Here is a 27,367-nt window from a genome sequence, read left to right on the forward strand (position 1 = left end):
AAGATCACACTCTGTGGAGCTGAAAGGAGCATAAGTGTTGCTGGGGATAGACCATACATATAAGGCAAGCACGTTAACCTTGTACTAGCTCTTTGGACCCCAGGCAAATATTTTTAACGAGAAGCAAAGGCAAAGAATCCTGATGACCCTTGAGAGGAAAATGGAGTGTTTGTTTGTAATTTAGTTAATCACTTGCTTAATCAGGTGGCTGTCTCTAGGTGCTGAGGTGCTCACCTCCATTTAGTTGACAAACTTTGGGGGCAGGGGAGCAGAACATGGGTGAAGCAAATTTTTGTGGCCACAAATCTCTTGCAGGCCAGAAATTCAGAAGTCCTGTTTGCCAGCATTGGTCTTCCCTCAACCTCAAGGTACTCATTCAGTGTATACTTGTGTTTTTTTTCATTTCTTTCCCCTCTTTGGGATGTAGTTAAAATATATAAATGTATATAAATATATTATGTATATTATATAAAAATAGAGTGTAGAATTAGAATAGGGAGTATTTAAACTGGCTTTTTTTTTCTAGGTATACAGGTGCTGGTATGTTATTTAATAAAAGGTTGGCAAGTCCCATTCAAAGACTTGTTCAAGGCCTTTCCTATGCCCTTCTGAAAAATGCCTAACCCCTGTTCATAGGCCTGGAGCAGCATAACTCACTTATAAAAGCCCACTCAAATTTATTCCCCTAGTGCTGAGGAAATATACGTTAAGACACATGTCCCACACCTCACAGATCCCAGTTCAAATTCCTGGAATCACATGGTTCCCCAAACAATGCCAGTCCTGCCCAGGTTTACATGTAAGACAATTTCTGTTTTGGGTAAAACCAAGTTGTAAACAGATAGCTACAAAGGAACCAGGGATGATCTTTGTTTTGGGTAAAATAAGGTGTAATCTAACAAACTGGATCTCATTTTCTTAGGTATGCTAATGGTGTTACCCTCTAGTTCCATTCAACTGTCTCTTCCATCTGACCATCTGTCCTTACCTCTCTCAATCTGCATCCAGGCAGGAAAAATTTCTCCTGGAGGAGTGCCTTTGTTTCCATGAGACAGACCTCTGTGTAGGACAGAGTTTAGAGTTGGTCTTTAACATTTAGGTTGGGAACATGTGAGCACCCAGAGTTGGTCTCTCAGATTCAGCCTGAGAAGAACATAGAAGCAGCAGATTTATTCCTGACAATTTAATGAGTAAAAATGTTCAGATCGGTGTGCACTACCAATGTGGCACTATATAATGAAGACAATGGGACAAAGATGTAGGTTTTCAAAGATTTTAGTATAAAACAAAACATCCATAATTCTAAAAACAGCACAAGTGGGATTTTCTGTATTTCTCCCTATTTACCAGTGCCTTACCCCTCATGATTCCCCCCGTGTTGTCCTGAATTCCAAACCTTGCCTCTCAGATACCCCAATCTTCATAATCTGGTGACCCCAATTCATAATTGCTCCTTCTGGCTTCTGATTTGTTTCCTTTAGGAAAATAAAAATACCCCTCCCAAACTTGCTTAAAAATAATTTTCAAAGGTTAAAAATGTGTGTGTGTGTGTTTTAAAAATAAGTACTTTAAAATGTTGGAAATCTTCATCTTCTCCTAGGTGGAATTGAGGTTTTGGGGTGCCTGCTTGCCTCCCCTTAGGAGGTCAGTCGCCACTTGATGCCAGATTTCTTCCAAATTTCCCATGGAGTCAGAAATTCCACACACTGCTCACATAAACACTCTGTCTTCATTACAGGCACTGCTCCTTGAAGCTAGAAACCTGATCTCTTTTTGTCAACTAGATCACATGCTTCAGATTCCCTGCAAACAGAAGAGAAAACAAAATTCAAATTTAGGTAACATGTGCATTATACCCCAATAACGTTGTTAAAGGAAAGACCTGAATTTGGGAACTAGTTCTTTTGCTGCTTTTAGGAATCCTGAGATCACAACATATGTATTCTTTTGTAGGATGGTTAGAGGCATAGAGCTTAGTTTCTCCAGCAACCACCAGCCACACAGCTGACCTCTCTTTGACAGCCAGCTGACTTCAATGCTGGGTGAATCAGCCAAAACTATCTGAATTGGCCAGCTTGACCCAGTCAGAGTCATGAGCTAAATAAGTAGTTATTTTAAGTCCCCTTACACACACACATACCCTCAGGTAAGACTTTAGGATCCACATTTCACTAATTGCAATTAAATCAAATCTCCCCCCACCAAATGAACCACTATTAGTAGGATATAAAGCGTCGTAACATTTTCTCTCATGAGCACTTAGGAAGTATGAAATTGGGACTTTCTCCTGACTTGAGGCCTAGAATTTCTGAAGGAAAAGTAATTTCTTGAAATCCTATAGAACTGGAGTCTAGAAATAAAAAGTTTTTCCATTTGGTTTCTCATAGTTTACCCTTCCCCACTCCTCCAAGCAGAAGGCACTAGGTTCCAAACCCTACTGACCTACTGAAGCAGAAGACAGTACAAAAGCCAAGGATTTTGGCTGTCTCTGATTCATTTGATCTAAAGTTTAGCACAGTGTCTCATACATAGTCAGTGCTCAACATTGACTATGAATGACTAAGTGGAAGAAAGGAAAGAATGAAAGCAAAATACTACCAAATTTGGGAGCTGAAGAGATAGTACAGCAGGTAGAGCATTTGCCCTGCACAGAGCTGACCTGGGTTGGATCCCTTGCATACCATATGTTTCCCCTAAGGCTGCTGGGATTAATTACTGAGCATCAAGCCAGGAGTTACCCCTGAGCACCTCTGGGTGTGGCCCAATGACAAAAAACTAAAACAAACAAAATACAAATACATACTAAATAAAAAGCAAATCACATCAAAATGAGGAAACTGACAGTACACATTGATACATTAATTTACTCACATTTCATCAGTTTCATAAGCTGTCATTTGTGTATTTGATTGTATAATTATTTTTTATTTTCTAGTTTTAAAATTTTGGGTCACGTTTGGCAGTGCTCATGGCCCACCCTTGGAAAAGCTGGGGGACCATATGTTGTGCTTGGGATCAAACCCATGTGTTGGCCACGTGCAAGGCAAGTATCAGCTGTACTATTGCTCCAGCATCTGTGATTGTATAGGTCTAGTAGTTTTATGTTTGTGTACCTCCCATCACAGTATCCAGAACTATTTAAGATTTTCCTCATATTATCTTATTACACACTCCACCCCCTTGTCCCCCAATCCCCAAATGATGACAGTCATTAATTCATTTTTCATCTCTATAATTTTGTCATATTAAAAATGTTAGGAATTCTCAGTGTCATATAGAGAATGTAAATAGAACATAACAGTGAATAACCTTTTGAATAACTTTTTCACCATTTAGCATACTGTCTTAAATTCTATCCAAGTTGCTGCATACATTCACTTAATTCCTGTTTATCTCAGAATATCATTCCCTGATATGTATGGAGCACTTTGTTTAAACATTTATCCACTGAAGGATACCTGAATTGTTTTTGATTTCTGGCTACCATGAATAAAACATTCAGATCAGCTTCTCATGTCTCTGCGACAACTGGCGTTTGTTGTTTCCTTTCTTTTATTAATTTTTGGACAATAGCTATAGTTGACAATAGCTCGGGGCTGACTTCTGTGTCTGCGCCAAGGAATTACTCCTGGCATGGCCCAGAGAATGATATGGGATGCTGAGGATTGAATCCAGCTAGGCTGTGGAAGACAAGAATTCTACTCACTGTACTTTGCTTGGGCCCTATCATTTCCTTTCTATTACACTGTCTCCATCTCATTTTTATTTCTTATTACTCAGGACACTGCTAAAACTTCTTAACTTTTGTTCCAGCTTCTAAAGCTGCTTCCAACAGAATTGTTACATGTGTCTCCTGATTAAAAAAAATACAGCCGTATGTATAATAACACCAAAACCATAACCCAAGTAGCTGTCAGTTACCAAGGCAGAGCAACATCTCAGCTTAAATTGACCCATTCAGGGCCTGGAAAGGGAGTGAACATGTAAGACCGCAGCGCCACGTACTCCTCCCATATCACTTAAATCTTCTGTTTGCCCACCTGTCATAATATTGATGGAAGTGCCATATGCTACTTCCAGGCTCTGCTGGGGAGCCCTGATAAAGTAAAAAAAAAATTGGGGGCCACACCCGAAGTGCTTGGAGTTTACTCTCAGCTATATGTGCAGGTGTAGCTCCTGGCATTACTTAAGGGACCACGTGTTGTTCAAGATCAAATCTGGGTCAGACTCATGCAAGACATGAGCTCAACTCATTTAGCTCTTTAGCCCTATTTTTTCCCAATTGTGATCAGGAAGCATGCCCTATTTTTATTCATCAAATTTGTGAAAAACACAGAAGATCAATTTAAAGAGCCACATGTGAGGAACAAAACAGAAAGGAAGTACAATGTTTTGGAGACATCATGAAAAGGTTCAAACACAGGATACTGCTCAAGACCTCGTTAAAAGATGGCGATAAATGCCATGCTCATTCTTGCATTTTCTCGAGCAGTTCTTCTTTGTATTTGCATTCAATAATTTTTTTGATCTTTGTCCAGTTTTAGCCCACTTGCTAGGGTGAATGATCACATGGACAGTTGTGCCACTGGCTTTCTCCTGCTGTGCCAGCTCAGCATAGATGTTGTATTTCTTTCTGTACACCTGGACTACCTTTTCGATTTGCTGACCTTTGTAGTGCCTATAAATCACCTGGACCTCTTTGTCCTTGTGGATGGCCATGGATCTGACATTATATTTCTGCCTCAGCTTCTTTTTTTTTTTAGGGGAGGAATACCTGGTGGCGCTCAGGTGTTACTCCTGGCTCTGTGCTCAGAAATCGTTCCTGGCAGGCTCAGGGGACCATATGGGATGCCAGGAATTGAACTTGGGTCTAACCTGGTTAGCCAAGTGCTAGGCAAACGCCCTGCCATTGTGCTATTGCTCTGGTCCCAACTGCAGCTTCTTGACAGCAGTGACAACATGATCTTTCAGCATATGTGTGGTTCTTGCTGCGATAGGAGGTGACGATTGGGTGAACTTCAAGGTGGCTATTTGGCATGATACTGACCCAGGCATTGCATGCACAGGACCAGAAAGGAGCCCTATTTTTGAATGTTTATCTGTATTACCCAACATTCACATGATTTCTTATGTTGCCTTCTCTTGAGGGGGTTGCTTGCAAGTGGTGCTCAGGTGGTGAGGTGGCTCCAGTGAAAATTCTCTGTCAACTGTGCTGTCAGTTCAATGCAAGTGTTCAAGGATATGATGCTGCTCTGTCCCTACAGTGCTTGGGATACCTGGGACACCCTGTTGGTGCTCATGGGACCATGTTGTGCTGAGAATCAAGCCAAGGTAGGATACTTGCCAAGTATAAAATTACTGTTTTATGTCCTGGATCCTTATGTTGTTGTCCTTATTGAGGGAATGCTATTGAAAAATCAGGATGCTGAAGCTGAAATACAACTATCAGTATAGCCAGTGCTGAAGTGTGTCTGGATGACTAAAAATCCAAGTCTAAGTGCTCCAACAATACCTGATCATAGAAAGAAAGATGGGCTGGTATGCTTTGCTGCTCTGCCTTCAGTAACGTTTGGAAGAAATTAAGAATAAAAGTTTTCTACTAAAATTTTTCTACTAAAAATTGATGATGCACAATGATGAGATAATGCTCACAAAGAAATAGCTGTTATATTTTGGTGGAGGTGTGTTTTGGGGCCACACTGACCTGTGCTCAGGACTTAATTCTTGCTATGTTCACACAGATCATACCTGGCTGGGCTTGGGGGATACTGGGAATTGAATCTGAATTGGCTGCATGCAATGCAATCACCCTAATCTTTGGACTATATCTTCAGCCCAAGAACAATATTTTTTTGCTTTTAGGGCCACATCCAGTGGTGCTCAGGTGTTACTCCTGGCAGGCTTGGGGGCCATAGAGATGCTGGTGATTATATCCAGGTTGGCCACATGCAAGGCAAACTCCCTACCTGTTGTGCTTTTGCTCCAGCCCTGAGGACAATTGTTCTATTTATTATTTATTTATTTATTGTTTTTTTGGGGGGGCACACCCAGTGACGCTCAGGGGTTACTCCTGGCTATTCGCTCAGAAATCGCTCCTGGCTTGGGGACCATATGGGACGCAGGGTTATCGAACCATGGTCTGTCCTAGGCTATCGTGGGCAAGGCAGACACCTTACTGCTTGCACCACTGCTCCGGCTCCTATGGACAACTGTTTTTTTTTTTTTGGCCACACCCGGCATTGCTCAGGGGTTACTCCTGGCTGTCTGCTCAGAAATAGCTCCTGGCAGACACAGGGGACCATATGGGACACCAGGATTCAAACCAACCACCTTTGGTCCTGGATCGGCTGCTTGCAAGGCAAACGCCACTGTGCTATCTCTCCGGGCCCATGGACAACTGTTTTTAAATGCAACCGTGCACTACTCTGCAGTGCATGGATCTAGTGTGACCAGATCTTTTCCTAAGAGTAGTCATGAAGCCTCATCCCTCCATTCTCCCTAGGTAACTTAACCTTACCTGCAAGACCCCACCCATTCCTGGGAGGTGTCTTGGAAAAGGTAGATAAGGCCTTTGACCCAGAGGATTAGGGCCCTTTTGGTCTTTGGCCAGCATGGAGGTCAAATGGAAGATGGCTGACAGGAGTTAAGATGCAGGGCAAGCTAAGAATAGCAAATGCTGGGCCCGGAGAGATAGCACAGCGGTGTTTGCCTTGCAAGAGCCGATCCAGAACCAAAGGTGGTTGGTTCGTATCCTGGTGTTCCATATGGTTCTCCGTGCCTGCCAGGAGCTATTTCTGAGCAGACAGCCAGGAGTAACCCCTGAGCACTGCCGGATGTGGCCCCCCAAAAAAAAGATATAAAAAAAAAGAATAGCAAATGCTTAAAAGGTTATGATATAGGCCACACATGTGGTGGATAGGGCATGAATAAAGCTGATGCTTCCTGATGCCTGTCTCTGGATGAGTCTGATTCTGCCGTTCACCTAAACCTGGGACGCGCCAGCTGAATGGGGATTGCGGAGCCATGTGGCCTGGGATGGCAGAGAAAAATCCATCCATCCTTCACTATCCAGCACCATCTTTAATTATTTAATGCAACATGGTCAGAAAGTCACAATTAAATTTTTATTTAAATTTATTTTGGGGGGATTTGGATCACACCTGGCCATATTAAGGAGTTATTCCTGGCTCTGAGCTCAGGGTCACTCCTGGTTGTGCTCAGGGGACCATCATATGCAATGCCAGGGATTGAAATAGGGCAATCACAAGCAATTGCTTTTACCACTTCTGGACCAGAAGTTTATATTCTATCTATCTATATATCTATGTTTTGGGGCCACACCGAGTAGTGCTCAGGACGTACTCCAGCATTTGCCTTCAGGGATTATTTCTGGTGGGACTCTGGGAACTATATTGGGTGCTAGGAATCAAAAACAGTTGTCTGTTTTCCTCATGCAAAGCAAGGACCTCACCTGCTGTGTTGTTCTACCTCCACTAGAAGTTCACATTTTGGGGCCGGCGAGGTGGCGCTAGAGGTAAGGTGTCTGCCTTACAAGCGCTAGCCAAGGAAAGGACCACGGTTCGATCCCCCAGCATCCCATATGGTTCCCCCAAGCCAGGGGCAATTTCTGAGTGCCTAGACAGGAGTAACCCCTGAGCACCTAACGGGTGTGGCCCGAAAAACAAAAACAAAAACAAACAAAAAAAAGTTCACATTTTATTTTATTTTATTTTATTTTATTATTTTATTTTTTTGGAGGGTCACAACTGGCAGCGCTCAGGGGTTACTCCTGGCTCTACACTCAGAAATCGCTCCTGGCAGACTCGGGGGACCATATGGGATGCCGGGATTTGAATCACCGTCCTTCTGCATGCAAGGCAAACGTGCTACTTCCATGCTATCTTTCCGGCCCCAGAAGTTCCCATTTTAATGCAAAAATTTTATACTGTTAAGTTTGAATAACTGGTTTAAAGTTTAAGAGTATTGTGTGCACCAATGATATGACTCTGTGACTGGTTGAGTACAGGCCTGTCATGCATGAAAGTTTTGGTTTGAGCCTCAGCACCACAAAAAAAGAAAATAAAGGTATGACTGTAGTGTGGGGTATTACAATATATGACTAAAGAAAATAATTTGGTAGGCCTAATTGTAGGTTATAATTTTCCAGCTTGTGATCTCTCAGATTTTTCCCGGGAAAGTCCTACCTTACGTTTCTAGCATATTTAATTACATATACTGATTTGGACAGGAAATTATCCTCATACATCATAAGTACATACATATTTAAGTAGGATTTATAAGGCCTGGGTTCTATTGACTAATCTGCTGACCAACTCATTGCTTTATCCATTTCCCAAGAAACATCAAGGAGCAATTATTCTGTGCTAGGTTGCTGGTGAAGTTGCCTTTTTCTTGTTGGTCACACCTGATGGCAGTCAGGGGTTACTCCTGGCTCTGCACTCAGAAATCGCTCCTGGCAGGCATCAGAGATCATATGGGATGCCAGCATTCGAATCACTGTGTCCTGGATCAGCTGTGTGCAAGGCAAACGCCCTACCACTGTGCTATCTCTCTGGTCCCGAAGTTGCTATTTAGTTTTTTTTTAATGAACAAATTTAAGTTTTCAGTAGTTTTAGGTTCATAGAAAACCTGAACAAAAAGCTCTCTTATTTCCTCTATCTGGGTAAGCAGATTTTTTTCCTTCCTTCCTTCCTTCCTTCCTTCCTTCCTTCCTTCCTTCCTTCCTTCCTTCCTTCCTTCCTTCCTTCCTTCCTTCCTTCCTTCCTTCCTTCCTTCCTTCCTTCCTTCCTCCCTCCCTCCCTCCCTCCCTCCCTCCCTCCCCCCTCCCTCCCTCCCTCCCCCCCCCCCCCCCTCCCTCCCTCCCTCCCTCCCTCCCCCCTCCCTCCCTCCCTCCCTCCCTCCCTCCCTCCCTCCCTCCCTCCCTCCCTCCCTCCCTCCCTTCCTTCCTTCCTTCCTTCCTTCCTTCCTTCCTTCCTTCCTTCCTTCCTTCCTTCCTTCCTTCCTTCCCAGGGGTTACTCTTGGCGCCATGCTCAGAAATTGCCTCTGGCAGGCACAGGGAACCATATGGGATGCCGGGATTTGAACCACCGTCCTTCTGCATGAAAGGCAAATGCCTTACCTCCATGCTATCTCTCCTGCCCCTGATTTTCTTATCTTTCATTTGCAAATGTTACATTTGTTAATTAGCTGATCAATGAATATTGATACATTGTTATTAAGTAAAAACCACAGTTTATATTAGGATTTCTTTTCGGTTGAGAACAATTCTGAATGTCGATCAGGGTATGATTCTTTGTATATACTATCTTAATATAATTTGTAATCATTTCACAGACTCATCTATTCATCCCTCTTTTCTCTCCCAAAGTCCTAGCAGTTACTGATATTTTTACTATTTTTATCATTTTGCTTTTTATAGAATGTATGGTTGGAAGCATTTGGCAGGCATCTTTTCAGAGTGACTTGTTTTACTTAAGATATATGTTTACGTTTCCCCGTGTTTTAAAATAGTTTGTTATTGGATCTTATCTAGAAGTACTCAAAGATTATTCCTTGCTCTGTGCTTAGAGATCACTCCTCACAGTGCTCAGAAACCCATATGCAGTGCTGGAGATCCAAGGTAAATACTTTAAACTGTTGTACTAGTTTTTTAGCCCCTCTATGTATTTTTCTTAAACCTTGAGAGTGCATTTTTTTTTATCTTCTTCCTTTTATTTCATTTTGTTGTTAGGATGAGGTGGAGAGGGTCAAAAACACCTTACTGTGTTATATGTGTTATATGTATTATCTGTATTTGTGGTGCTCTCTGTGGGTTTCCACAATACTCACATATGTGCTCACCAGAGGCCACATTCCTGGTTGTGGTGCTTGCACATGTTTTTTAATTTTAGTACTCACCTGAAGTGTACCCCTTTGAGTTGTCTCTCTGTGGACTTGGAGCACTGTGACCTGGCTGGAAGTCACTTGTGGTGTCAGATATCACAGAGAGTAGAGCTGCTATATATAATTGCACTATACTCAGTGCCTCTAGTGGCACCAGGGTCTTATGTCTACAAGGTATGTATTCTAAGTCACTGAACTTGCCCCGAGTCTAGCTCATTTCTTTTCTGTGCTGAAAAATATTCAACTTGCTAGATGTATCACAGTTTGTTTATTCACTCACTCCCTGAAGTAAAACTGGGCTGCTTCCAAGTTTTTGCTATAAATATTCATGCACAGGTTTTATGTGCTCAATAAGCAATGGAAGGTATAGAGGAAGAATCAATGAACTAAAAGATAAAATGAAGAAAGTATATGACCAATTTGAACAAATCTTGAAAAGAGATAAAAATGGTTCAGGACTATTATTAAAAAAGTAACATTATTTATACTGGTGAATGGATGAGTGTTGAAACACTGTATAACTGAAGCTCAACCATCAAAAAATGTTTAACTCTGTTATCTTGATAATTCAATAAAAAATAGAATTTTGTCTCTGAAGTTACAGAGGGAGAAGAGAAAAGGCGGGACTGAAAAGATATTTGAAAAAATAATGACTAAAGATTTTCCAAATTTATCAAGTCATAAGCCTGAAGACTCTACATTAAGATTTATCATATAAATGTTAGGTACTAAAAAAAGGAAAACCTAGAAAGTAGCAAAATGAAAATCAAATCTTACCTATAAAGAAGATAAACTTCAAATTATGTGGGCTTATCATAAAAATTCATGGAGAGGGCCGGAGCAGTGGCGCAAGTGATAAGGCATTTTCCTTTCACACCCTAACCTAGGATGGACCACGGTATGATTCTCCCGACATCTCATATGGTCCACCAAGCTAGGAGAGATTTCAGAGTGCATAGCCAGGAGTAACCCCTAACCATCACTGGGTGTGGCCTCAAAACAAACAAAAATTCATGGAGGCCAGAATAGGGATGTAGTTCAATGGTAGAGTTGTAATATTGCACCATAAACACATTAACCCTCCCAATACACATAGAGAGTACAAGTTGGAGGCTTATTTTTAAGAGATGAAAGAAAATAATCCACAATTCCATGATAGTTGGAAATGATTACTCTGGACAAAAACTTTTTTGTGCTGAAAGAAAGTAAAATGATATGCATGATAGCCTTTAAGTAACAGTATTGCAAACCACAACAGTTCCTAAAAGAAAAAGACAGAAGACAGGAAGAAGGAAGAAGAAAGAAGAAAGAAGAGAAGAAGAAGAAGGAGGAGGAGGAGGAGGAGGAGGAGGAGGAGGAGGAGGAGGAGGAGGAGGAGGAGGAGGAGGAGGAAGAAGAAGAAGAAGAAGAAGAAGAAGAAGAAGAAGAAGAAGAAGAAGAAGGAAGCAGCAGCAACAGAAGTCTGTCTAGGTGAGAAAATGTTTAAGATTAGATTATGTAAATAAATATATACTACAGAGGTAAGGGTAAAGGGAGTTAACAGTAGGTAAGGTTTATACACTTTACTTTTACAGTTAAAATTTGACACAAGTAGACTATGATAAGTTATGCCTGTATAGTATATACAAAGAGCAACCACTGTAAAGTTTGTACAAAGAGATGCAAAACACTACAGAAAAATAAGAGATTTAAAGGTATAAGATATCAATATTTATGGAAAAAAAGGAAAGATAATGGCAAAGAAAGGAAACAAACAAAAACAGTAGAAATTTAATTTCTAACATTTCAAAATCACACAGAATGTACATGACCCATGTATACCAATTAAAAGACAAAGATGGGAAAAATAGCAAATGAAATGATCCAACTATCTGCAATAAAATAGTTTAAAATACATTATAAATAATTTAGATAGAATATTCAAAAATAAAATATTATACACAAAGAATAGTTAAAAGAAAGTAGGAATTGGGGCCAGAGTGATCACACAGTGGGCAGGGCATTTGCCTGGCACATGGCAGACCCAGGTTCAATCCCCAGCATCTCATGTGGTCCCCCGAGCCTACCAGGAGTGATCTCTGAGCACAGAGTCAGGAGTAACCCAGAGTGCTACCGGGTATGGTCCCCAAACAAAACCAAAACCAAAAAGAAACTAGGGATATGTTAATACAGAAAAAAGTAGAAACAGAGCAAAGTAAATGACTATAAACTGAGAAGATGTCGCATGGTGCTTGGTCAACAAAGAAGTAGAGATTCTGGGGAATGAGCAATAGCACAGTGGGTAGGGCATTTGACTTGCATGTGGCCAACACGGGACTGACCTGGGCTTAGTTCCCTGCATCCCATATGGTGCCCTGAACCTGTCAGGAGGGATTTCTGAGTGAGGAGCCAGGAGTAATCCCTGATGGCAACCTGGATTGTTCCTACTCCAGAAAACAAAACAATAAAGAAGTAGAGATTCTAATAATGGAGTTTTAGAATACTGAAGAAAAAAATGATAGTTTTAAAAAGTGTATCCAGAGTTAGGCTTGGAGATGTCAACATACCTAAAACAACTATAAAAAAAAAGTAAGGATATAGAAGTCAACAATATTCTTGAACAATAAGATACAACAGACATTGGCAGAACACACTATCAAATAGCAGAATACAAACCAATAATGTATATTTTATATATGTAATATATAATTTATAAAGATATATTTTCTCAAAGCATTCATGGACTATATATCAAGACAGAGCATTTACTTGGCCAGAATCCAAATCTCAACAAATAAAAAAAACTGAAGTTATATTATTCTAACCATCAAAATAATAATGAAAACACCCTGAAAAAGAAATCTCCAGGTCCAGATGTTCTCATTGGAAAATTTTGCTCTAAAGGAAAATAATAAATTATGCTATCTCTTATAGAAAATTGAAAAGGAGAAAACACTTTTGAATCAATCCTGTAAGGCAGTAGTACTTGAATAATGAAAACAGTACAAAAGGGAAACTACAGAGTATAGCCCTCATGAGTATATTAGAAAACAGAATTCAATGGTACATATAAAATCTATAAACCATGACTAAGTGGGATTTATTCTATGTATACAAATCCAGTTCATTATTTGATTTTGTTTTTTATTTTGGAGGGCATATTGTATAGTGCTAAGGGCTTAATCCATACTCTGTTCTCAGGCAGGACATATGTAGTTCTGAGGACCAAAGCTGGGTTAGCTGCATGCAAGGCAGATTTATTCTCTGGAATATCTTTCCTATTTTTTTTGAAAACATTCTTTTTTTCCCCGGCCACACCCAGCAGCGATCAGGGGTTACTCCTGGCTATCTGCTCAGAAATAGCTCCTGGCAGGTGTGGGGGACCAAATGGGACACCGGGATTCGAACCAACCACCTTTGCACCTCCCTGACGATTAGTGATGTTGAGCATTTTTTCATGTGCCTTTTGGCCATTTGCATTTCTTCTTTTAAAAAGTGTCTGTTCATTTCTTCTCCCCATTTTTGATGGGGTTAGATGGTTTTTTCTTATATAATTCTGTCAGTACCTTGTATATTTTGGATATTAGTCCTTTACCTGATGAGTATTGGGTGAATAATTTCTTCCACTCAGTGGGTGGCTTTTGTATTCTGGGTACTATCTCCTTTGAGATGCAGAAGCTTCTCATATTAATATAGTTCCATCTGTTTATCTCTTCTTACACTTGTTTGAAGAGTGCTGTTTCCTCCTTAAAGAAGCCTTTAGTCTCAATGTCATGGAGTCTTTTACCTACATTTTGTTCTATATACCTTATAGTTTCTGATCTGATATCAAGATCTTTAATCCATTTGGATTTTACCTTTGTACATGGTGTTACCTGAGGGTCTGAGTTCGCCTTTTTGCAAGTGGTTAACAGTTGTGCCAACACCACTTGTTGAATAGGCTTTCCTTGCTCCATTTATGATTTCTTGCTCCTTTATAAAAAAACTAGGTGATTATATGTCTGGGGAACATTCTCTGAGTACTCAAGCCTATTCCACTGATCTGCAGCAGAAGGTTGGGTTCAGTTTTTTGACCCATTTCACCAGTCTCTGCCCCTTAACCAGTTCATTTAGTCCATTGACGTTGAGAGAGATAATTGTCATGCGATTTATTGCCATCTTTGTGTAGAAGTTTGGTGCATTTGTTGGTCTGTCTTGTCTTTAGAGAAGATCTTTCAATTTTTCTTTTAGGGCTGGTTTTGAGTCTGTAAAGTTTTTGAGCTGTTGTTTACTTGTGAAGCCATGTATACTTTCTTCAAACCTGAAAGTGAGTTTTGCTGGGTGCAGTATTCTTGGTGAAACATTTATTTCATTGAGTTTTGTCACTATATCCCACCACTGCCTTCTGGCCTTGAGTGTTTCTGGTGACAGGTCTGCTGTAAATTTCAAGGATGCTCCCTTGAATGTAATTTCTCTTTTTGATCTTGCTGCTTTCAGTATTCTATCTCTATCTGTGGGATTCATTATTGCGACAAGGATGTGTCTTGGGGTGTTTTTCCTGGGGTCTCTTTTAGCTGGTACTCTTCGGGCATGCAGTATTTGGTCACATGTTTTCTTTAGCTCTGGCAGTTTCTCTGTGATGATGTTCTTGACTGTTGATTCTTCCTGAGATTTTCTTCTTGGGTCTCTGGGACTCCAATTATTCTTAGGTTGTTTCTGTTGAGCTTATCAAAGACTTCTATTTTCATCTGTTCATATTTTTTAAGTAATTTTTCCATTGTCTGATCATTTGATTTAAGGCTTTTTTTCGATCTCTTCTGCTGTGTGGAATTGTTATGTATCGCATCTTCCAGAGGACTAGTTCTATCCTCAGCTGCTGTTAACCTGTGGGAAAGCTCATCCATTTTGTTCTTCAATTCATCTACTGAGTTTTTCAGACCTGTTATTTGACCTGATATTTCAGTTTGGAGTTTTCTGATTTCTATCTTCATATTCTCTTGATTCTTATTAGTGTTCTGAACCTATACTTTCTTTTTTTTTCGGGCCACACCTGTTTGATGCTCAGGGGTTACTCCTGCTAAGCGCTCTGAAAGTGTCCCTCGCTTGGGGGGACCATATGGGACACCGGGGGATCCAACCACGGTCCTTCCTTGGCTAGCGCTTGCAAGGCAGACACTTTACCTCTAGCGCCACCTCACCGGCCCCTATACTTTCTTTGTGTTCTGTGAGCATCCTCCATATTTCTACTTTAAACTCCATATCTGAAAGACTACCTAGGTTTTTGGCTATTGTTGGGTCATCAGAGTTTCCATCTTCATTCTCTATGCCTGATGTTGGTCTGCATAGTTTCCCCATTGTCATGCTTGTGTTGTGGTTTTTTCTATGTGTGGTGGTATTCACTGGCTAGGGAGTGCGTGGCCGGAAGCAAAGCGAGCGGTCATGCTCTGTGTTGACTCCTTAAGAGGTGTGCTTAAGGGGCCCAGCAGAGTCAGTTTTATCTGCAACTCTGGTCTGGAAAGACACACCTCAGACAAGGCACACCCTTAGGGGATTAATGCCAGAGAATATCAAAGTTCCCAGGTTGAAGCAACCGGGGGAAGCCTCAAAATGTCGGCTGAGCTTAAGGGGCCCAGCAGAGTCAGCTTTACTTGCAACTCTGGCCCGGAAAGACACACCTCAGCCAAGGAACGCCCTCACGGGATTAATGCCAGAGAAGATCAAAGTTTCTAGGTTGAAGCAAGCGGAGGAAGCCTCAAAATGTCTGCCAAGCCTAAGGGGCTCATCAGAGTCAGCTTTATCTGCAACTCTGGCCCGTAAAGACTCACCTCAGCCAAGGCAAGCCATCAGGGGATGAATGCCAGAGAAGACCAAAGTTCCCAGGTTGAAGAAAGCCGGGGGAAGCCTCAAAATGTCTGCTGAGCTTATGGGGCCCAGTATAGTCAGCTTTATCTGCAACTCAGGGCCGGAAAGACACACCTCAGCTGAGGCTCATTCTCAGGGGATTAATGCCAGAGAAGATCAGAGTTCCCAGGTTGAAGCAAGCCAGAAGAAGCCTCAAAATGTCTGCCCTTAACTGGATACTCTTGATATCTTTATCTTGCCTAATTGCTTTTGCAAGTACATCCAGCACTTTATTGAATAGAAATGGCGAGAGAGTCAAACTTGTCTTGTGCCAGATATTAGAGAAATGGCTATTATTTCTTCTCCATTAAGTATAATGTTTGCCACAGGCTTGTGGTAAATGGCAATGATTATTTTTAGGAAAGGTTCTGAATACCCACCTTATTGAAAATCTTTATCATGAACCTTGTCAAATGCTTTCTTTTTCTTAAAAAAATATCTTAATTTAATCACCATGATTACAAACATGTTTGTACTTGGGTTTCAGTCATAAAAAGGACACCCCTTCACCAATGAAACATTCCTACCACCAATGCCCCGCAACTTCATCCTCCTCCACTCCTTGTCTGTATTCCAGACAGGCATTCTATTTTTCTCAATTATTAACATTGTCTTGATAGTTGTTAGTAGAGTTATTTCTTTAACCACACTCACCACTCTTTGTGGTGAACTTCATATTGTAAGCCAGTCTTTCCAGCCCTCATCTCTGTTGTTTCTGGATATTATTATAATAATGTCTTTTATTTTTTTTAAAACCCATAAATGAGACTATTCTGTATCTATCTCTCTATCTCTGACTTATTTCACTCAGCATAATAGTCCATGCATGTACAGAAAAATTTCATGACTTCATTTTTCCTGATGGCTGCATAATATTCCATTGTGTGTATATATCACAGTTTCTTTAGCCATTCATCTGTTGAAGGGCCTCTTGGTTGTTTCCAGAATCTGGCTATTGTAAATAGCACTGCAATAAATAAAGGTATGAGGAAAGCATTTTTGTATTGCTTTTTTTTGTCCCTAGGATATACCCTAGGAGTGGTATATCTGGATCATATGGGAACTCAAAAGGATGAATTAAACAGCATTCCCACCAGCAGTGAATGAGAGTTCCTTTCTCCCCACATCCCCGCCAGCACTGATTATTCTTTTTTTTTCTTCTTTGTGATGTGTGCCAGTCTCTGTGGCATGAGATAGCACCTCATTGTTGTTTGATTTGCACCTCCCTGCTGATTAGTGATGTGAAGCATTTTTTCATGTCATTTGTATTTTTGGTCATTTGTATTTCTTTTTTGAGAAAGTGTTTATTTATTCTTCCCATTTTTTTGATGGTGTTAGATATTTTTTCTTTTTTTTTTTTTTGGTTTTTGGGCCACACCCGGTAACGCTCAGGGGTTACTCCTGGCTATGCGCTCAGAAGTTGCTCCTGGCTTGGGGGACCATATGGGACACCGGGGGATCGAACCGCGGTCCGTCCAAGGCTACCGCAGGCAAGGCAGGCGCACCTTACCTTTAGCGCCACTGCCCGGCCCCAGATATTTTTTCTTAAGTTCTGTCAGTACTTTCTGTATCTTCGATTCTGTAAAAGTATCTTCCTGTTTCTTTTTTATCTTTCTGTTTCTTAATAGCACTCCATTCACTTGGCATTTAGGAAGAACACTTTAGTCATCTTTATTGGTTCATTTCTCCTGACTCTCTATTAATGAAATGTTTCCAAGTGCTATAGATATACCCTTCCTAAAAATCTCTCAGCTTTTCTTCTCTATCATGGTACTGTTCAACTCCATATTTCTATAGGCTCACTTTCTTAATATCACATTGATCTATCTCAATACCACTTCACATGCTATATTTAAATCTATAAATTAGAATGGCTCCCATTTTTATGTATTTTATTTTATTTTTGTTTGTTTTTGTTTTTGGGTCATAACCGGTGGCGCTCAGGAATTACCCCTGGCTCTGTGCTCAGAAATTGCTCCTGGCAGGCTCAGGGTACCATATGGGATGCCAGGATTCAAACTGAGGTCTATACTGTGTTGGCCGTGTGCAAGGCAAATGCCTTACTGCTGTGCTATCCCTCCAGCCCCTTTTTACATACTTTATATGCCAATAAGGATCATACATGTCTTTCATCAGTCAAGGCTAAACCACATATATTGTTCATGGGTTTATTCCTCAGCCATGGCTTTTATGGAAGAAGCTGGGTGCAGTGCAGTATGAGAAAGGTTTTCCAAGGGGAAATGGAAAAGCAGATGGGGATTGATTGAGAGATTCAACAGAGTAACACTATGGAAAAGAGGGGCACCAGAAAGGCCAAACAGCTTGACTCCAAAGCCCCAGTTCAGACAGGCCTGTGTTCAAAGTTCTGTTCCATCATTCATTAGCCAGAGGGCACTTTGTAATTAATTGATGAATGAATGAATAAGGATGTTCTTGGTCAAATCAGTTATCCTCTCTGACTGTTTTTCTCATCTTTTAGATAAGTAGTAGTTACCATTTTTTATAATTTTTGGTTTGTGACCATTATCAGGGATTACTGCTGGCTCTGTAGTAAGGTTTCACTCCTGGTGAGGCTTGGGGGAAATATACGTGGTGCTGGGAATGAACATGGGTTGGTTGTGTCCAAGGCAAGCATGTTATCTGCTACACTATCACATGCAGAAATGGTCAATTTATGTTATTTTATTTTATGATGTTACTGGTGTTTATTTTATGATTTATTATATTTGTTATTATTATTATGGTTTATTTTATGAAGTTATCATTGCATTTTATGATGAAGTGGTCAATTTATGTTATTTTATTTATGTTGTCACTGGCATAGTCTTTCCCCACATATACATCAGGTTGTTGGCTAACTCTAGTTCCAACCACCACAAAAGCTGCTACACTTCACTTCCTTCATTAAGGGGTTAGAGAAGGCATATATGCAAAAGGTTTTTCTCCTTGTCTCTTGTTCCTTCTCCCTCATTCCCAAAGAGTTTCACTGTCTTATTTTCCTATTTAAGACAAGACTGGGGTACAGGCTGTGAACTCAGAGCAAGTGTGGAAATCTCCAGTTACAACTTCAACATTGACTCATTTAGGCATGTCTCACCCCAACACATCCCAAAATTGTGTCTGAGTTGCAATATGAAGCTCTGTCCTGCCTCTCATTTGCCCCAACCATTACTTAATTCAACTTGTTATCAGTACCAAGGACTAGAAACCAATCTCAGTACATGTTCTATTAATGAGTACTGATTTATAGTACAGTTTGAATTTTGGGAAAGTTATGCCTCCCATCTTCTTTTTCACAAGGACTGCATGAGCTATCTATTGTTCCATATGAATTTCAGGAGTGTTTGATCTATTTCTTTAAAAAATGTCATTTAGGAATTGCATTAGTTCTATAAAATACTTTGGGAAGTATTGCCATTTTAATGGTGTTAATCCTCCTAATCCATTAGTATGTGTATATATATATATATATATATATATATACATATATATCCATTTCCTTCTGCCTTCTTTTATTCTTAAAGCAGCGCTTTGTAGTTTTATTTGTATAGGTCTTTCATCTCCTTGATTAAGTTGATTCCAAAGTACTTGATTTTCTGAGGCAAAATTGTGAATGGAAATTTATATACCTCTTTCATTATTTGTATATAAGAACCTCATGGATTATTGTGTTTTTGCTTTGTAGCCTGCCACTTTACTATAAAGATTCTTAGATCATTTAAGTAGAATTGAATATTTTGAGACCAACCCTCAGATGGGTAACCCTCAAATGGGCAATTAACCTTTGATAAATAGCAAGAGATACAAAGTGGAGCAAGGAAAGCCTCTTCAACAAGTGATGTTGGGAAAACTGGTCAACTATAAGCAAAACAGTGAACTCGGACTTTTCTTTAATGCTGTGCATGAAAGAAATCAAACTGGATTAAAGACCTTGATATCAGACTTGATACTATACGGTACCTAGAGGAAAATATAGGCAGAATATTCTATGATACTGAAACTAAAGGTATCTCTAAAGATGAAATACCACTGGCCAAACAAAAAAAAACAAAACAAAACAACAACAACAAACCAAATGGGGATACATTAAACTAAGAAGCTTCTGCACCTCAAAGGAAACTGTGACTAGGATATAAAGACCATCCATGGAATAAAAGAAACTATTCCCCCAATTTCAGTCTCATACGAGGTTAATATCTAAGATATACCAGGTACTTATAGAGCTTAGCAAGAAAAATAATCTAAGCCCATCAAAAAAAGGGGAAAATGAACAAAAATTTCCTCAAAGAATGAATACAGATGGCCAAAAAGGAACATATAAATGATCTACATAACTAATAATCAGGGATACATAAATAAAAACAACAATGAGATATCATCTAACACCACAGAGACTGGAACAGATCAAAAAGGAGAACAACCAATGCTGGCATGGATTTGGGGAAAAAGAAACTCTCACTCACTGCTGGTGGGTATATTAAATGGTTCAGCCTTTTTGGAAACAATATGTATATTCCTCAAAAGAAACTAGAAATTGAGCTTTCATATCCAGCAGTACTATTCCTAGGAATATATTATAGGAGCTGAAAAGCACAGTGAGAATAGGCCTTTACATTCATATGCTCATTGCATTATTATTATTATTATTATTATTATTATTATTATTATTATTAGTTTTTGGGCCACACCCGGCATTGCTCAGGGGTCACTCCTGGCTGTCTGCTCAGAAATAGCTCCTGGCAGGCACGGTGGACCATATGGGATGCCGGGATTTGAACCAACCACCTTAGGTCCTGGATCGGCAGTTTGCAAGGCAAACACCGTTGTCCTATCTCTCCGGCCCCCATTGCAGCATTATTTACAATAGCCAGAAACTGAAACAACCCAAGTGCCAGAGAATAGATGAGTGTCTAAAGAAACTGTAGTACATCTACACAATGAAATACCACACAGCTGTTAGGAAGAAAGTCATGAAATTTGATTATACGTGGATGGATGTGGAGAATATTATGCTGAATGAAATGAGTCAGAGGGAGAAGGATAAATATAGAACAATCACACTTATTTGTGGGATATAAAAATGAGATAGCATGTTAATGATATCCATAGATAAGAGTTGAGGGCCAGTATGATCAGTCCATGGTAGGAATCTTGCCACAAATAGTGAGGGAATGCAGTTAGAGCAGAGAAGGAACCAAGATGACAACAATAGTTCAAAATCATCACTCTGGGGGCCGGTGAGAGAGCATGGAGGTAAGGCATTTGCCTTTCAAGCAGAAGGTCATCGGTTCAAATCCCGGCATCCCATATGGTCCCCCGAGCCTGCCAGGAGTGATTTCTGAGTGTGAAGCCAGGCGTAACCCCTGAGCACTGACGGGTGTGACCCAAAAACCAAAATCATCACTCTGGACAAGAACTGGGTACTGAAAAAAGAAAATGTGATAGGCAGTAACAATACTGCATACCAGTGTCTAAAAGAAAAAAAGGAGAGAAAGAATGAGAGAGGGGGGGCCGGGCGGTGGCGCTAAAGGTAAGGTGCCTGCCTTGCCTGCGCTAACCTTGGACGGACCGCGGTTCGATCCCCCGGTGTCCCATATGGTCCCCCAAGCCAGGAGCAACTTCTGAGCACATAGCCAGGAGTAACCCCTGAGCATTCCCGGGTGTGGCCCAAAAACCAAAAAAAAAAAAAAAAAAAAAAAAAAAAAGAATGAGAGAGGAGAAAATGCTTTAAAAGCATTTAAAAGCAGGGAGAGGGCAGGAAGGAATCAGGGAACATTGGTGCATTGGTTGCGGGAAATATACACTGCAGAAGAGTCTTGTACATAGTTTGACTAAGGCTCCATTGTGAATATCTTTGTAAATGTGAAAAAAATCAACTCTTTTCTGTACAACCTTGTAAGTACACTGTTTAAATAGAGTAATTTAGAAAAAAGTTGATCACCTAGATGTACAACAAGAGATGAGTCAATCATAAGATGTGTGTGTATATATAGGTATATATATACATCAATGTGTGTGTATATATATATCAATGTGTGTATTTATATATATATATATATACACACACAATGGAATACTACATAACTGTAAGAAGTGATGCAGTAATGCAACTTGCTGCAACATGGATGGAACTGGAATATACTGTGTTAAATGAAGTGAGCCAGAAGGAGGATAAACACAGGGTGATATAACTTATATGTAATATTTAGAATAACTGCATGAAGAAATGAAATGATTTAAATGGGGGCTATCAAGAACACTAGAGATCCTAGAGTATAGTGAGGAGAAGGAAAGATACTAAGTGGAGGAGAAATACAAATATGAAATAATAGGGGACAGGGGCCAAGGGGCATCAAGTGCATTGGTGGTATTGTGAAAGGATAGAAATAAATATCTAAGCCAGAGTCAAATGAAATCTAATGAATGAAGTCTAATGAAATCATTAGACCCAAACTTTAATGATCAAAATTAAAAATGAGACTATTAGGCTGGCAGGTTGACATAGGATGCTTTCTGGGAACATTGGTGGAGGGAGGTTGACACTGGTGATGGTCTTGCAACATTTTATGTCAAAACCCAACTATAATAAGTTTGTAAATCACAGTGGTTTAAATAAAGTTTTTTTAAGTTGATCATTAAAAAAACAAAAATAAACCAATCTCGCTTTCCCTATTCAGAGAGAACCAGAGAACTTGGGAAGTTAGCCATGACTGGGGCTGTGCCCTTTAGCACTATTTCAACTCAGAACTGCAAGCTTGTTCTACTAGAGCATGTCAAGCAGAGAGAGGAAAGACAAATGAGTTTGAGCTTAGGAGGCTGGGGAGGGGATGCTTTTTACTGTTGTGATCAAGAACTCAGCTGAGCTACCTTCTCTCTAACCTATAATTCCTAGTAAACAACACCATATACTTTCAGATTCACTGACATGACAAGAATAAATTATGAGAGTAAAACATAACTTTTCTCTGGGTACCGTGAACATTTTGAATAAACTCTCCATGGGCTTGGTTTATTTTGTCTTTTTCCCATACTGGAGAGCCAAGAGGCAGTAAAGAGGGGGTAAGTGGAGCCTACATTTGCATGTCCCTCAGGCAGCCTGTGGCACAGAGAATGTAGTTCTGTAAGAGGAACCTCTTCAAGATTGTTTTACAATAGACTCAAAATTCCATCCTTTTTGCTTCTAAGTAATGTGGTAAAACAAAGGAAAAAAAAAAGACTCCAATAGCTCCAAGATCAAAGGCTGAACAAACTGAAGAAGTCTTGCTGGCTAAACTTCACTCTTAAGTTAGGAGCTGATTACATCCACACCCTTATTGCCCTGTTGTCATCCCACTTCCCCAAATAAATTTGTGCCTTTCCCTGTCCATGCTTTTAATGGACTGGAAAAGGGAGAAGAGAGGAAGACCTGGTGAGAAATGGCCACCATATCTGAGGTTTTATATGTGAGAACAAATATCAGTCTTATAGGCTGGCTCAGGAAAACCTTCAGAACGCCTACAATTCAGCAGTCTTTCCACACTGACCATTGTCATGGCAACAGTATCTGATGGCAGCATGTGTCACAAGGCTGGAGGGACATGATCTCAGTATGGCAGGTTAGCCTGGCCCTTTATAGCAAATTTGGCCTTCTTTCTAACCCCATTTCCATCTCAGTTTAGCTGCATTTCTCTTTTGTGTCTAGACCTGTGCATCCAGCTTATCCATATGACTAGCACACAAAACTCTCAATAAGAAAGGGATTGCTAAATCTGAACATTCCCTGTATTTTATAATTACCTTATTTTGTGTTGCCCTCTGGGTTCTCTCCACCCACTCTTAGTTTCTTTTTCTCCTTCATCAATTTTCTCCCATAGAAAGACTTACCGCGCTGCTCCCCTCTGCCATATATGACTCATGTACCAACCCCTGTACTCTATCATATTATTCTCATCATTTATCTATTTTTTTCAATTTAACATACAGCATATTAGAACAGCATGGATGAGAAGGTATTTTAACAACAGACTGATCCAATGCAGGGGCTTATCTCTAGTATGACAAAAAAGTTGTCTACTTATATATATCCAGCAACAAAGACCCATTTCTTTCTAAGCATACTAATCATTCTCTGAACATTCTTTCTTGAACATACTTTGAATAGCTCCAGTTGCTAGAAAATTCTTTCTAATGAAAAGCTCGCTTTAGAAGTATATAAACATGGGTCTATCTGTGCTGTATATATGACTACATATATATTGCCTATGTAGGTTCTCCTGTCTTTGACAACCTCAAATAGAAATGAAGTAAAGACTGCATTATTCTGGGCCTTCTCTTTAGGTTTTATAACTCTTCTAATCAGGTTCATGGAGTGTCGGATCCAGCCTTCTCTCCATCCCAATTAATCTCCCAGAGCACTATGCTATTTATCTAGAGTTCTTTGAAAATGAAGTTGATATTGAATCAGCATCTCTAGGGCTATCTTGCCCCAGTGACTCATACTGAGCTTTATGATGACTAAAATTCCTGATTCTCTTGTAGATAAAATGTTAGTTTTCCTTCTTGTATATATCATATTTCTGAGGATCTAGATTCTGAGGCATACATTTTATATCAGTTTCATTTCTTTGTGTTGATTTAAGATTTCTTTAACAATTTAGGATTTTGTAAAAAACCATGAATTCTATATAACTTAGGTATCCTTGAAGATTTTTTCTTTTTTTTTAAACAACCTTCATCTAATTATTTTAGTCTCAAGTCTCTGTATGATTAATTATATTTGGAGGTGAGTGGGTTTTTTGTTTGCTTAGCTCTCTACCTTCCTTATGTCTTCTCAGGAGTGCCATTTTTTACTTCCTTAATAATAAGATGCCGCATTCTCTGAAGATATGCATATAGGCATGGTAAGGAAAGCATGAAAACAGGCAGATATCTGTACATATGGAGGTGCCCATATATAAGAAAGAAGTTTTACAGGCTTGCTTGGTTTCTCTGTTTTTATTGCTTTGTTTAGGTTTTATCAGAATTTAGAGACTGGGTTGTGGAAATGGCAGGGCTAAAGAAGAGAAGTTGGTCCAGGAACAATCTCCAAGGAAAAAGGAAAAACATTCTGGGTGTGAAATGGGGGAGGAGTCATTGTTAAATGGGTATGAAATACCAGAAAAGGACCAGGAACAATATTTTTAAAGGCCTTTAAGAGTTGGGCAGGGAGAAAAATTTGGTTAGGCAGTGAGGACATTTAGGTTATTAATCATTGAGAGGCCAGATAGAAATGTTTGAAATGACAGGGTAAAGATAAGACTGAGGGCTAGGTGATAATTCAGAGAGGAAATAATCATTGCTCTGCATAACTATAGCCATATGATTTAAAAGTTTTAAAAATTGGGCTGGAGCAATACCACAGTGGGTAGGATTTTTGCCTTGCATGCAGCCAACCTGGTTAAATATTCAGTATCCCATTTTGTTCTCTGAGCTGAACAGAGCCAGGTGTGTAGCAACAACAACAACAACAACAACAACAGCAACAACAACAAAAGCTTAAAACATTAACTTTGGTCAAAGATGCCTTGGATGTAGACTCTGTTGTTGGCATCAGCTGGGTTCTGCTTGAAAATAGTGCTGAATCCAATCCTTGTTGAGACTACCCCTTACCCCAGCCCAGGACATACGGGTTTCTTCCAATTGACTCTGTCACAGAATAAGCCTCCCTTTCATGGTGCATTATATTTTCAGGAGTGAATAAAAGGTAAAAATCATCTTAGTGTGGTCATTACACAAATAAACAGAGATTTCACTTTCTAGGGTGAGCAATGATACCCTGATCTCTTAGGTGCAAATAATTACAATGCCCCCAACTATGTACACATACAAAGACATTCAATTAAACAGGAAAATGGTTGCCAAAACCACTTTTTTGGGTGCAGGGGTAGACAAAATGAGGTGAGTTATAAAGCTAAGATTGGGAGGGCACTACTAGTGAGCCATAGATAACATTGCAAATAGAGTCAGTAGTGTTTCAAGTAAGAAGGAAGCTGATGGGTGGCGTTTTGCTCTCTAGAGGCAAGAATATTCTAGGCCTGCTCTTGGGAAGAAAAGGATATGGCAGCAGCCTTATCTTAGTAGCTGACATTAGTGTGATAATGGAAAACTGCTTCCAGGACCTCATAATTTGTTGTTGGTTTATACTCTCTGGGATATTCTAGTACAAAAAGCCACACAGGAACTGATAGTTCTCTGCCACCAAGCCCTTGCCAACTTTGAAATGATGTGATATTTCCTCCTCCTCCTGGGGCTTTTACTATCATCCTTTGTAAAGGAAAAGAATTCCAGAGTATGCTTTAGGTCTTGTTTCTCAGTGGAGGTGCCAAAATGGAAACTTTTGTCCTCCTGAAGGTGACATTAGTTGGCCAAATGACAACTCCAATCCAGTCAATAGCCACTGTGGAATTCCAATGATAATTTTTGAGTCTAAGAAGATATGTCTCTTTTAAGTGAGTGAAATCATGAACCTCCCCAAGACAAATGGCATGTAGCAAAGTCTCCAGTGATGGGCCACTACATGCTAGGTGGAATGAAGAGGGCAGGACTTGAGAAGGAATGCTCACCTTTGATGTAATTAAGGATTTGCTGGATTTGGTGGGGCTCATTGCGGTCTGGCCGACAGCTTGGTGTGATTTCTAGCACATAATCAGGACCATATGCTGTGAAAAACTGTAAGTAAAGGGAAAGGTCAAAAAACAAATGAGACAACAAAAATCTTCTAAATTAAACAACATAAAACAGATCAAAAGAAACCTGCCGGGGCTGGAGAGATAGCATGGAGGTAAGGCATTTGCCTTTCATGCAGAAGGATAGTGGTTCAAATCCTGGCATCCCATATGGTCCCCATGTGCCTGCTAGGGGCGATTTCTGAGCACAGAGCCCTGAGTGCTGCTGGGTGTGACCCCCCCAAAAAAAAGAAACCTGCCATAAGTGATAAGTTAAGGGGGTTTCTGGTGGTAGGGCAGAATGATGCAGCAGAAGCATGGCCCCTTATCTGGAACCTACAGTGACAGTTCACTGTGAAATTATTTTACTTTCTCCTCACTTACCTGCCTCACTTAATCCTGCCTCAGCAAATCCCGTTCTCAAGCCTATTTTGTGCTTTTCTAAATCATATGTACTTTGTCCTCCTCTTTAGATCTTTACCATAGCTCTTTTTGGGACCCTTCCCAAATCTCTGGTGCTTGTGAAAAACAAAACAAAACAAAATATAACTTCCGCCCCCAGGAACTCACATCCTTCACAAAGCTGTCTCTAATTCTCTACCAACCCCTTTACTATTCTGTGGAACCTCTTTAATGGCGCTTTTTTAACAAATACATAGGGCTCACAAGTATATCATTTATAGGTTATTGTGTCTGCTGCTGTAGGGCTCTATAGATAGGAAAGACCTCCTCTGGTCCTCAGAGGAACTAATGCACATTCAGCATATAATAGAAATTTTCAAACAAGGATTGGATCTCTCATACTAGATGATAAGCTCTTCAAAGGCAACACACATTAACCTTCAACTCTTCATTATTCATCAACAAGAGGACACCTGTTACTTTTCTTGCCTTGAATTCCTTGAGCCAGGAATGTCTAATT

At 40.1% G+C, this 27,367-nt stretch overlaps 1 protein-coding gene across 1 annotated transcript in view; it reads right to left on the reverse strand.

Annotated features, from left to right (window-relative positions):
* Positions 1 to 1,409: 1,409 nt before the first annotated feature.
* The window catches only part of HDAC8 (histone deacetylase 8), a 171,792-nt gene continuing 145,834 nt past the window's right edge, over positions 1,410 to 27,367 (reverse strand). Inside the window, exons 10-11 of the mRNA XM_049767414.1 lie at positions 26,344 to 26,449; positions 1,410 to 1,803 (exon numbers count right to left, since the gene is read on the reverse strand). Coding sequence (XP_049623371.1) covers positions 1,781 to 1,803; positions 26,344 to 26,449 — 129 coding nt within the window. The 3' untranslated portion in view covers positions 1,410 to 1,780. The remainder of the gene's footprint in view (positions 1,804 to 26,343; positions 26,450 to 27,367) is intronic.

The sequence above is a fragment of the Suncus etruscus genome, chromosome X (assembly GCF_024139225.1).
Source record: "Suncus etruscus isolate mSunEtr1 chromosome X, mSunEtr1.pri.cur, whole genome shotgun sequence".
Lineage (NCBI taxonomy): Eukaryota > Metazoa > Chordata > Mammalia > Eulipotyphla > Soricidae > Suncus > Suncus etruscus.